This window comes from Salvelinus namaycush, unplaced genomic scaffold (genome assembly GCF_016432855.1).
Source record: "Salvelinus namaycush isolate Seneca unplaced genomic scaffold, SaNama_1.0 Scaffold239, whole genome shotgun sequence".
Lineage (NCBI taxonomy): Eukaryota > Metazoa > Chordata > Actinopteri > Salmoniformes > Salmonidae > Salvelinus > Salvelinus namaycush.
Genome location: NW_024059219.1, coordinates 101,922 through 115,338, shown reverse-complemented (window position 1 = coordinate 115,338; position 13,417 = coordinate 101,922). Strand labels below are relative to the sequence as shown.

General features: G+C 41.6%; 1 protein-coding gene across 2 annotated transcripts; it reads right to left on the bottom strand.

Annotated features, from left to right (window-relative positions):
- Positions 1 to 2,401: 2,401 nt before the first annotated feature.
- Positions 2,402 to 12,326, bottom strand: LOC120038777 (signal-induced proliferation-associated 1-like protein 2). Of its 2 annotated transcripts, none has more exons than XM_038984421.1 (3): positions 12,217 to 12,326; positions 9,469 to 9,550; positions 2,402 to 5,368 (listed from the first exon to the last, which is right to left on the bottom strand). In XM_038984421.1, the coding sequence occupies exons 1-3, from the start codon at positions 12,306 to 12,308 to the stop codon at positions 5,222 to 5,224; spliced, it is 321 nt and encodes a 106-aa protein (XP_038840349.1). In that variant the 5' UTR covers positions 12,309 to 12,326; the 3' UTR covers positions 2,402 to 5,221. The 2 variants fall into 2 exon arrangements, 1 of the variants encoding a protein (XP_038840349.1); XR_005475183.1 differs by lacking the exon at positions 2,402 to 5,368 and adding an exon at positions 7,196 to 7,229.
- Between the last annotated feature and the right edge of the window lie 1,091 nt (positions 12,327 to 13,417).

The following is a 13,417-nucleotide window of genomic DNA, read 5'->3' as shown; positions in this document are numbered from 1 at the left end:
CATTTAGCATGTTTTATTTATTTAACTGTTATTTGAAGAGGGTTCATGTTGAGTACTAGGTCTCTTTTATAAAAGAGCCCTGCAGAAAACAAACCACAGACACATCAAATACAAGACGTCTGCTGGGAACATACAGTATCTGTACACATCTACCTCAACTACCAGGTACCCCTCCACTCTGTATGGTAACACCTTGAATATAGCCATGTTACTACCTGGTACTTCCTGTATATAGCCATGTTATTACCGGGTACTTCCTGTATATAGCCATGTTATGACCTGGTACTCCCTGTATATGTAGCCATGTTATTACCTGGTACTCCCTGTATATGTAGCCATGTTATTACCGGGTACTACCTGTATATAGCCATGTTATTACCTGGTAGTCCCTGTATATAGCCATGTTATTACCTGGTACTCCCTGTATATAGCCATGGTATTACCAAAAACTCCCTGTATATAGCCATGTTATTACCTGGTACTCCCTGTATATAGCCATGGTATTACCTGGTAGTCCCTGTATATAGCCATGTTATTACCTGGTACTCCCTGTATATAGCCATGTTATTACCTGGTACTCCCTGTATATAGCCATGTTATTACCTGGTACTCCCTGTATATAACCATGTTATTACCTGGTAGTCCCTGTATATAGCCATGTTATTACCTGGTACTCCCTGTATATAGCGATGTATATATATGGTATACTATAGTAACACTACTACCACTGCCAATAGAGTAGGGTCTACTATAGTAACATACTACTACCACTGCCAATAGAGTAGGGTATACTATAGTAACATACTACTACCACTACTACCACTGCCAATAGAGTAGGGTATACTATAGTAACATACTACTACCACTGCCAATAGAGTAGGGTATACTATAGTAACACTACTACTACCACTACTACCACTGCCAATAGAGTAGGGTATACTATAGTAACATACTACTACCACTGCCAATAGAGTAGGGTATACTATAGTAACATACTACTACCACTACTACCACTGCCAATAGAGTAGGGTATACTATAGTAACATACTACTACCACTGCCAATAGAGTAGGGTATACTATAGTAACACACTACTACCACTGTCAATAGAGTAGGGTATACTATAGTAACATACTACTACCATTACTACCACTGCCAATAGAGTAGGGTATACTATAGTAACATACTACTACCACTGCCAATAGAGTAGGGTATACTATAGTAACATACTACTACCATTACTACCACTGTCGATAGAGCAGGGTATACTATAGTAACACACTACTACCACTGCCAGTAGAGTAGGGTATACTATAGTAACATACTACTACCACTACTACCACTGCCAATAGAGTAGGGTATACTATAGTAACATACTACTACCACTGTCAATAGAGTAGGGTATACTATAGTAACACACTACTACCACTGTCAATAGAGTAGGGTATACTATAGTAACATACTACTACCACTGTCAATAGAGTAGGGTATACTATAGTAACATACTACTACCACTGTCAATAGAGTAGGGTATACTATAGTAACATACTACTACCACTGCCAATAGAGTAGGGTATACTATAGTAACATACTACTACCACTGCCAATAGAGTAGGGTATACTATAGTAACATACTACTACCACTACTACCACTGTCAATAGAGTAGGGTATACTATAGTAACACTACTACCACTGCCAATAGAGTAGGGTATACTATAGTAACATACTACTACCACTGCCAATAGAGTAGGGTATACTATAGTAACATACTACTACCACTGCCAATAGAGTAGGGTATACTATAGTAACATACTACTACCACTACTACCACTGTCAATAGAGTAGGGTATACTATAGTAACATACTACTACCACTGTCAATAGAGTAGGGTATACTATAGTAACATACTACTACCACTACTACCACTGCCAATAGAGCAGGGTATACTATAGTAACATACTACTACCACTACTACCACTGCCAATAGAGTAGGGTATACTATAGTAACATACTACTACCACTACTACCACTGCCAATAGAGTAGGGTATACTATAGTAACACTACTACTACCACTACTACCACTGCCAATAGAGTAGGGTATACTATAGTAACACACTACTACCACTGCCAATAGAGTAGGGTATACTATAGTAACACACTACTACCACTGTCAATAGAGCAGGGTATACTATAGTAACATACTACTACCACTGCCAATAGAGTAGGGTATACTATAGTAACATACTACTACCACTGTCAATAGAGTAGGGTATACTATAGTAACATACTACTACCACTACTACCACTGCCAATAGTGGTCTGGTACATGTTGTGGTCACTGTTTTGTGAGTTAAAACACCATAATAAAAGTCATTCATTATTTTCATACTACATTTATTTAGAAAACCAAAGCAACCTATCACATCTCATGTGAGCTGAAACAGTTAAACGTAGAAAGACATTATTATCCTGTAAAAGCAACAAACCAACAGACGGATTATCTAGCAGCATCCAAATGTTGGAATCATCTCCAAAACAAAACAAACATGAGTCCCAAATGGCACCCTATTTAGTGCACTACTTTAGACCAGAGCTCTGGGACACAGTCAACAAGAATAATCAGTTGTATATTTTAATATATTTCTGCCCTGTAAATGAAGCTTCACACATACTTTACAACATAAACATAGTTTTTTCCCAACCTAGTGCTGAACGAGGAATAGCTAGCTATATGATGCTTAATTAATCAAACAAACAACTTCAGGTGAAATCAGTTTCTATAAATATGAAATACAGCAAGACACTTCAGTAGAGGAGCGTATGTACAGAGAGAGACATTTTGACATTGTGAGTGTGATTGGCTATATCCTACATGGCACCCTATATAGTGCACTACTTTAAACCAGAGCCCTATGGCACCCTATTCCCTACATAGTGCACTACTTTAGACCAGAGCCCTATGGGCCCAGATTGCTACTGTGATTATAACGCATTAGAGTTTGCTTCACAAATGGCACCCTATTCCGAAAGTATAGTGCACTACTTTTGACCAAATCTTGACCAAAGTAGTGCACTATGTAGGGAATAGTGTGCCTTGTGGTATGCAGTCCAGGTTTGTGTATCAGCTGAGCGATCCATGGGCAAGGCAAGAGTAGTAACAACGAAAGCAAAGAGAAAGGACCCATACTATTCTACACCTATATAGACCCACAGTCTCTTGTAGGATATCGATACATGTCAAATAGAACCGTCATTCTCCCCACAGGAGCTGCTTACGTTTGTGCTGCTAACTTTTAAAAACACACTTTTATAATAACAACTACTTTGTTATTGCTAAGACGTGGTGACAGCGGCATATCTACAGACAAGTGATAGATAGGTTTTACAAATGCTGTCGAATGAAAACCTTGTAACTCAATTTTTGTAATTTGACCATTTAGTATTTATTTGTTTACAGAAATTGAAAGCAGTAACTCCCCGCAATGTACTCTGAACACTTCATGACTCTAGGACAAGAACAAATATTCGTTTTTTAAACTTTGTAGGTTTCGGTAAAATGGTATAGTAAAATATGGCAGTTTTTCCCCATTTCCTGAAAATGTTCTGTTGTGGAGATAAGAGGTTTTCATCAGACAGCTACAACACGTGAGAGGAGGAGAGCACCTTTTAATCAACCCTACTGCCCCTTTGAGATTCTATATTACAACAGTGAAGAACATAAAGATTAAACAAAAGTATTTAATATCAAAGTGTTTGGATCAAACGTCAGGTTGGCTTTTAAGTGTTTGGATCAAACATCAGGTTGGCTTCTAAGTGTTTGGATCAAACATCAGGTTGGCTTCTAAGTGTTTGGATCAAACATCAGGTTGGCTTCTAAGTGTTTGGATCAAACATCAGGTTGGCTTCTAAGTGTTTGGATCAAACATCAGGTTGGCTTCTAAGTGTTTGGATCAAACATCAGGTTGGCTTCTAAGTGTTTGGAATAAACATCAGGTTGGCTTCTAAGTGTTTGGATCAAACATCAGGTTGGCTTCTAAGTGTTTGGATCAAACATCAGGTTGGCTTCTAAGTGTTTGGAATAAACATCAGGTTGGCTTCTAAGTGTTTGGATCAAACATCAGGTTGGCTTCTAAGTGTTTGGATCAAACATCAGGTTGGCTTCTAAGTGTTTGGATCAAACATCAGGTTGGCTTCTAAGTGTTTGTGGCTTTAGGAACGTTGAGGAAACAGACAGTAAAAAATACTTCTCAGGTCAGTTGAGCTACATTCATTATTTATTTGTTATTTTTATCCCACTGTGCCTTTACAGTCCAGGTCTGCCACATGGTTGGTGCAGATAGCAGGCCCTGTTGATTCCTGGTGCAGATAGCAGACATTAAGTTGAATCCTCATGAAAGGTTCCCCAGAACAGAGGGGTTCCCCAGGGGACAGAGAAAGAGGCGTTCCCCAGGACAGAAGGGTTCCCCAGGGGACAGAGAAAGAGGCGTTCCCCAGGGGACAGAGAAAGAGGCGTTCCCCAGGGGACAGAGAAAGAGGGGTTCCCCAGGACAGAGGGGTTCCCCAGGGGACAAAGAAAGAGGGGTTCCCCAGGGGACAGAGAAAGAGGGGTTCCCCAGGGGACAGAGAAAGAGGCGTTCCACAGGGGACAGAGAAAGAGGCGTTCCCCAGGACAGAGGGGTTCCCCAGGGGACAGAGAAAGAGGGGTCCCCCAGGGGACAGAGAAAGAGGGGTTCCCCAGGGGACAGAGAAAGAGGCATTCCCCAGGACAGAGGGGTTCCCCAGGGGACAGAGAAAGAGGGGTTCCCCAGGGGACAGAGAAAGAGGCGTTCCCCAGGACAGAAGGGTTCCCCAGGGGACAGAGAAAGAGGCGTTCCACAGGGGACAAAGAAAGAGGCGTTCCCCAGGGGACAGAGAAAGAGGGATTCCCCAGGGGACAGAGAAAGAGGCGTTCCCCAGAACAGACTCCCCCACACAGCACAGGGTTTCCTTGAATAGTTATGTTTTATCCCTGGGGCCTTGAGCATGAGCTTGTAGAAATTGTCTGTCCATGTGGCATTCGAGAAGTCTAGTTGCCCCCCAAGGGCAGTAGAGGGTTCCATTGCTCCTTGGGCAGTAGGTATCTCTCAGTGCAGTAGTATGGCAGTAGTCGTCAGAGTTCTGTTGCCCCCTGGGGTAGTAAAGTGTCCTTGTTCCCAGGGGCATTAGTCCTCCAGTACAGTTTCAGGGTTTCTTGTCGATAGTGTGGAAGAACCATTCAGTAAACTTCCTGAGTTGAGCGGCTGATGTCTGACTCTCCTCCTGTAGTCTCATGTTGTCTTGTCTCAGGTGCTGCACCTCTACCTGCAGCAACACCTTGTCCTCCTTCTCCTGGTAGAGATAGAGAACACATCATATTAACACTGACCTCTAACCCTGACCTCTAACCCTGACCCAAACCCTGACCTCTAACCCTGACCTCTACCTGCAGCAACACCTTGTCCTCCTTCTCCTGGTAGAGAGAGAGAACATATCATATTAACACTGACCTCTAACCCTGACCCAAACCCTAACCTCTACCTGCAGCAACACCTTGTCCTCCTTCTCCTGGTAGAGATAGAGAGAACATATCATATTAACACTGACCTCTAACCCTGACCTCTAACCCTAACCTCTACCTGCAGCAACACCTTGTCCTCCTTCTCCTGGTAGAGATAGAGAGAACATATCATATTAACACTGACCTCTAACCCTGACCTCTAACCCTGACCTCTACCTGCAGCAACACCTTGTCCTCCTTCTCCTGGTAGAGAGAGAGAACATATCATATTAACACTGACCTCTAACCCTGACCTCTAACCCTGACCCCTAACCCTGACCTCAACCTGCAGCAACACCTTGTCCTCCTTCTCCTGGTAGCGATAGAGAACATATCATATTAACACTGACCTCTAACCCTGACCTCTAACCCTGAACCCAAACCCTGACCTCTACCTGCAGCAACACCTTGTCCTCCTTCTCCTGGTAGAGAGAGAGAACATATCATATTAACACTGACCTCTAACCCTGACCTCTAACCCTGACCCAAACCCTGACCCAAACCCTGACCTCTACCTGCAGCAACACCTTGTCCTCCTTCTCCTGGTAGAGAGAGAGAACATATCATATTAACACTGACCTCTAACCCTGACCCCTGACCCTTAACCCTGACCCAAACCCTGACCCAAACCCTGACCCCTAACCCTGACCTCTAACCCTGACCTCTAACCCTGACCCCTAACCCTGACCTCTACCTGCAGCAACACCTTGTCCTCCTTCTCCTGGTAGAGAGAGAGAACATATCATATTAACCCTGACCCCTAACCCTGACCTCTACCTGCAGCAACACCTTGTCCTCCTTCTCCTGGTAGAGAGAGAGAACATATCATATTAACACTGACCTCTAACCCTGACCCCTAACCCTGACCTCTACCTGCAGCAACACCTTGTCCTCCTTCTCCTGGTAGAGAGAGAGAACATATCATATTAACACTGACCTCTAACCCTGACCCCTAACCCTGACCCAAACCCTGACCTCTACCTGCAGCAACACCTTGTCCTCCTTCTCCTGGTAGAGAGAGAGAACATATCATATTAACCCTGACCTCTAACCCTGACCTCTACCTGCAGCAACACCTTGTCCTCCTGCTCCTGGTAGAGAGAGAGAACATATCATATTAACACTGACCTCTAACCCTGCCCCAAACCCTGACCCAAACCCTGACCTCAACCTGCAGCAACACCTTGTCCTCCTTCTCCTGGTAGAGATAGAGAACATATCATATTAACACTGACCTCTATCCCTGACCCCTAACCCTGACTCAAACCCTGACCTCTACCTGCAGCAACACCTTGTCCTCCTTCTCCTGGTAGAGAGAGAGAACATATCATATTAACACTGACCTCTAACCCTGACCTCTAACCCTGACCCAAACCCTGACCCAAACCCTGACCTCTACCTGCAGCAACACCTTGTCCTCCTTCTCCTGGTAGAGAGAGAGAACATATCATATTAACACTGACCTCTAACCCTGACCCCTAACCCTGACCCAAACCCTGACCCAAACCCTGACCTCTACCTGCAGCAACACCTTGTCCTCCTTCTCCTGGTAGAGAGAGAGAACATATCATATTAACACTGACCCCTAACCCTGACCCAAACCCTGACCCAAACCCTGACCTCTACCTGCAGCAACACCTTGTCCTCCTTCTCCTGGTAGAGATAGAGAACATATCATATTAACACTGACCTCTAACCCTGACCCCTAACCCTGACCCAAACCCTAACCTCAACCTGCAGCAACACCTTGTCCTCCTGCTCCTGAGGAGGAGATCAACACTCAACATTTGGGTTTTGTCTGAAATGGATGCCATTTCAGATGGAGGTTAAACCTTTTGTCAATAGGGGGGCGCCATTTCGACTTTGTAAAAATTCGTTCCCAAATTAAACTGCCTCTTACTCAATTCTTGCTCGTACAATATGCATATTATTATTACTATTGGATAGAAAACACTCTATAGTTTCTAAAACCGTTTGAATTATTTCTCTGAGTGAAACAGAACTCATTCTGCAGCACATTTCCTGTCAGGAAGTGAGATTTCTGAAATCGAGGTCCCTGTTCTAGGGTCAGTTTATAAGTCCCCATGTAAGCTATGGGGCTACATGCACTGCATACGCCTTCCTCTAGATGCCAGTAAGCGGTGAGAATTTGAATGGAGTGGATTGCACCATCTGGGGCACTATAAAAGCTCATGGAACGGAAGTACCGTTCTTTTCAACGGGGCGCCTGGCGCAAGAGGGACATCACAATGGCGTCCTGCAAAAGCTTTCGTTTTAGCAGTTCTATATCTCCGGTCATGTTTTTATTCGTTATAGGTGTTAAAGACATCATAAGGTAGTTCATTTAAACTGACTTATAGCAGTTTATATCAGTTTATTGCGATTTTCTGGGATTTCTTTGTGACGCGCTATCACGAGTTGGACACCTCTCCAGTGGATGGCTATCGTTAGCTGCTATTTCTACAGGAGAAGAGGACATCTTTCAACCAAAAGACGATTGTTCTGGAGAAAGGACACCTTGCCCAAGATTCTGATGGAAGCTCAGCAAATAGTAAGCAGTCTTTATGCTGTTAATTCGTATTTATGTTGACAAATGTCAAATAATAATTCCGCCATGAATTTCGGTGCGGTCTCACTTTAGCGCACGCTGTATTGCGCAGTAACGTTAATTTTAAAAATCTAACACAGCGGTTGCATTAAGAACTAATGTATCTTTCATTTGCTGTCCAACCTGTATTTTTTTTGTCAAGTTTATGATTACTTATCGATTAGAATAGGTGCCTCTCCAAGATGGCGCCGGACAGATTGCTTGAAGTTTTGGCCACTAATCACATTGTATAACCACGATTTGTGCCGCTAAATATGCACATTTTCGAACAAACCCTATATGCATTGTGTAATATGATGTTACAGGACTGTCATCTGATGAAGAATATCAAGGTTAGTCAAAAATTATATATCTTTTGCCTGTTTGTTACGATCGCTAACCTTTGCTGCTGGTAAATGGTGTTGTGTTTCTGGCTATTGTGGTAAGCTAATATAATGCTATATTGTGTTTTCGCTGTAAAACACTTAGAAAATCTGAAATATTGGCTGGATTCACAAGATCTGTGTCTTTCATTTGCTGTACGCTGTGTATTTTTAAGAAATGTTTTATGATGAGTAATTAGGTAATACACGATGGTCTCTGTAGTTATTCTAGTTGCTTTGGTGAGAGTTGTGATGGTGGCTGCAATGGTAAACTATGATTTATACCTGAAATATGCACATTTTTCTAACAAAACATATGCTATACAATAAATATGTTATCAGACTGTCATCTGATGAAGTTGTTTCTTGGTTAGTGGCTATTTATATCTTTATTTGGTCGAATTTGTGATAGCTACTGATGCAGTAAAAAAATGGTGGAGTAAAAAAAGTGGTGTCTTTTGCTAACGTGGTTAGCTAATAGGTTTACATATTGTGTCTTCCCTGTAAAACATTTTAAAAATCAGAAATGATGGCTGGATTCACAAGATGTGTATCTTTCATCTGGTGTCTTGGACTTGTGATTTAATGATATTTAGATGCTAGTATTTACTTGTGACGCTATGCTAGGCTATGCTAGTCAGCTTTTTTACTGATGGGGGTGCTCCCGGATCCGGGTTTGGGAGGAACTAGAAGTTAACGGTCTCTTATCACTCACTTGGAAACAAGTATGGGTTCACAAATAGCTGTAAAATGACAAACACACCCTATTGTTCTTGGCTTATAAGACTAGCTACGTGACTTTTTTCTAACCAACTTAAAAATGGGACATTCGCTTCTATAGTCAGGCAGCACTCCTCAGGCAGCTGCAGTGTAAATGGGTTTCCTGTATTCTTCCCAGGGTTAATAAGGGAGTAAGAAGTACCTTTCTGAGGTCATACTGCAGTTGAGTCAGGATCACCTCCAGTTGGTTGACTTTACCAGTCAGAGTGGAGGGAGAGATGTTCCTGGACAAACAGAGAGATTTTATATTGGTTATAAAAGACACATACTAGCCTATAAGGTATTTGCATTCATGATGATTAGGTTGTTTGAGGTGGTGATGTGCCAGCTCCTACCTTGCCTTTAGGGCGGCACCCCTCGGGTGTAATTTACGTCTATATGGTATAGTATTGTGTGATGTGGTATAATATAGTATACTATGGTATAGTGTAGTGTGATGTGGTATAGTATGGTGTGGTGTGGTATAGTATGGTATGGTATAGTATAGTGTGATGTGCTGTGCTGTGATGTGGTATAGTGTAGTGATTTGGTATAGTATGGTGTGGTGTGGTATAGTGTAGTGATGTGGTATAGTATGGTGTGGTGTGGTATAGTATGGTATGCACAGTATAGTTTAGTATGGAATGGTATATTAAAGTATGGTATGGTATAGAATGGTATGGTATAGTATGGTATTGTATATTATAGTATGGTATAGTGTGGAATGTTATAGTATAGTATGGTACAGTATGGCATAGTGTGGTATGGCATAGTATGATTTGATGCGGTATAGTATGGTATATTATGATGTGCTGTAGTATGGTATAGTATAGAATTGAATAGTATAGTATAGTGTTGTGTGATTTGATGTGGTATAGTATGATATGGTGTGGTATGGTATGGCACAGTATGGTATGGTATAGTATGGTATAGTACAGTATGGTATAGCATGTATAGTATGGTATAGTATATTATGGTATAGTATGGCATGGTATGGCATATTATAATATAGTATGGTATAGTATAGTATAGTATGGTATAGTATATTATGGAATGGTATGGCATATTATGGTATGGTGTATTATAGTATGGTATGGTGTAGTATAGTATAGCATGGTATGGTATATCATAGTATGGTGTCGTATAGTATGGTATGGTGTAGTATAGTATGGTATAGTATGGCATGGCATACTATGGCGTAGTATAGCATGGCATATCATGGTATAGTATGGCATAGTATAGTATGGTATAGTATGGCATGGTGTAGTATAGTGTGGTATAGTATGGAATAGTATGACATAGTATGGTATGGTGTTGTATGGTATGGCATTGCGGGTATGGTATAGTATAGTATGGTATGGTATAGTATGGTTCAGTATAGTATGGTGTGGCATATAAACCATATAGTATGGTTTAGTATAGTACCATGGCGTAGTATTGTATGATGCAGTATAGTATGGTGTAGTATTGTACGGTGTAGTATAATATGGTGTAGTATAGTATAATATGGTATAGTATGGCACAGCGTAGTATGGTAGAGTATGGGATGGTATAGTATGGTATAGTATGTATGGTTTACTATGGCATGGCATAGCATAGCATATCATGGCATAGTATGGTATGACATAGTATGGTGTAGTATGGTGTAGTATGGTGTGGTATGGTATAGTATAGTATAGTTTACTATGACACGGGCAAGTATAGTATGGTATGGTATAGTATTGTATAGTATGCATTATAGTATTTTGAGGAGTAGTTTGGTATGGTATAGCATATTATGGTGTAGTATAGCATGGTGTAGTATGGTATGCTGTGGTATAGTATGGTGTAGTATATTATGGTGTAGTATAAAAAGGTGTAGTGTGGTATGGTATGGTATGGTATGGTGTAGTATAGTATGGTGTGGTATGATATGGTGTAGTATAGTATGATGTGGTGTGGTATGGTGTGGTATGACATAGCATAGTATGGTGTAGTATAGCACGGCGTAGTATGGTATGGTGTAGCATAGTATGGTGCAGTATAGTATGGTATGGTATAGTATAGTATGGCATGTCGTAGCATAGTATGGTATAGTATAGTGTAGTATAGTATGGTGTAGTATAGTATGGTGTAGTATAGTACGGTGTAGTATAGTACGGCGTGGTGTAGTATAGTATAGTATGGTATGGTATAGTACTAGTGATACAGTATGGTGTAGTATAGTATGGTATGGTGTAGTATAGTATGGTGTAGTATAGCACAGCGTGGTGTAGTATAGTATAGTATGGTATGGTATAGTACTAGTGATACAGTATGGTGTAGTATAGTATGGTGTAGTATAGTATAGTATGGTGCGTTATAGTATAGTATGGTATGGTGTAGTATAGTGTGGTGTAGTATGGTATAGTATGGTATGGTATAGTACTAGTGATACAGTATGGTGTAGTATACTATGGTGTAGTATAGTATAGTATGGTGTAGTATAGTATGGTGTAGTATAGTACAGTGTGGTGTAGTATAGTATAGTATGGTATGGTATAGTACTAGTGATACAGTATGGTGTTGTATAGTGTGGTACGGTGTACTATAGTATGGTGTAGTATAGTATAGTATGGTGTAGTATAGTATAGTATGGTGTAGTATAGTATAGTATGGTATGGTGTAGTATAGTATAGTGTAGTATAGTATAGTATAGTATGGTGTAGTATAGTATAGTATAGTATGGTGTAGTATAGTATGGTGTAGTATAGTATAGTATGGTGTAGTATAGTATAGTATGGTGTAGTATAGTATAGTATGGTGTAGTATAGTATAGTATGGTATGGTGTAGTATAGTATGGTGTAGTATAGTATAGTATGGTATGGTGTAGTATAGTATGGTGTAGTATAGTATAGTATGGTATGGTACTACTAGTGATGGGGTTCTCACCCTGCCTCCAGGGCGGCCCCCTCAGCTGCAGCAACGCGTCTGGTCAGTTCCTGTGAGATGTGGAGTGCCTCGGCCCTCTGCATGTCTGTCATGGTGCAGAAAGACGCCACCCGCTGGTCTGGGACACACAGCAAGCAGGAAACAGGCTCAATCATTATATTCTTTAATGTTAGCATGCATCTATAACAAACTCCAATCAACAATATATAACCATTAAGACAGTTAAATTATTATACAGATTACTTTAAGTAAGTTGGGTTTTACTATATCGATTACTTTAATTAAGTCATTTTGGTTTTATTATATAAAGCTACAGAAAACAAATTAAAAGAAAAACCCTCCCTAACCCAATACACAAGGATCTCTCCTCTCCCTAACCCAATATACAAGGACCTCTCCTCTCCCTAACCCAATATACAAGGATCTCTCCTCTCCCTAACCCAATATACAAGGACCTCTCCTTTCCCTAACCCAATATACAAGGATCTCTCCTCTCCCTAACCCAATCTACAAGGACCTATCCTCTCCCTAACCCAATATACAAGGACCTCTCCTCTCCCTAACCCAATCTACAAGGACCTATCCTCTCCCTAACCCAATATACAAGGACCTCTCCTCTCCCTAACCCAATCTACAAGGACCTATCCTCTCCCTAACCCAATATACAAGGATCTCTCCTCTCCCTAACCCAATACACAAGGACCTCTCCTCTCCCTAACCCAATATACAAGGACCTCTCCTCTCCCTAACCCAATATACAAGGATCTCTCCTCTCCCTAACCCAATCTACAAGGATCTCTCCTCTCCCTAACCCAATCTACAAGGATCTCTCCTATCCCTAACCCAATCTACAAGGATCTCTCCTCTCCCTAACCCAAAATACAAGCACCTCTCCTCTCCCTAACCCAATATACAATGATCTCTCCTCTCCTCTCCTCTCCTCTCCTCTCCTCTCCTCTCCTCTCCTCTCCTCTCCTCTCCTCTCCTCTCCTCTCCTCTCCTCTCCTCTCCTCTCCTATTCTCCCCATAATGCCTGAAGAGCCAGCTGCTTGTCTCCCAGAAGGTCTTGGTCACATAGTGGTCTGTCAGGCTGTAGTTATGCCTGTTCTAGGCCTACACCAGACCAGCGCTAAGCCTGCTGTTCTCCCAACGGAAAACATTGACTTGGTAAGTTACCTTACCGTGAGGACAGCTCTAGCCT

Bases quoted from the DNA above. Each gene is read 5' to 3' on its own strand.
- LOC120038777 (XM_038984421.1), bottom strand. From the start codon at position 12,308: ATGACAGACATGCAGAGGGCCGAGGCACTCCACATCTCACAGGAACTG. The intron at 9,551-12,216 runs GTGAGAACCCCA...CTGTTTGTCCAG, and splicing joins GGGGCCGCCCTGGAGGCAGG to GAACATCTCTCCCTCCACTC. The intron at 5,369-9,468 runs GTACTTCTTACT...TATCTCTACCAG, and splicing joins TGCAGTATGACCTCAGAAAG to GAGAAGGAGGACAAGGTGTT.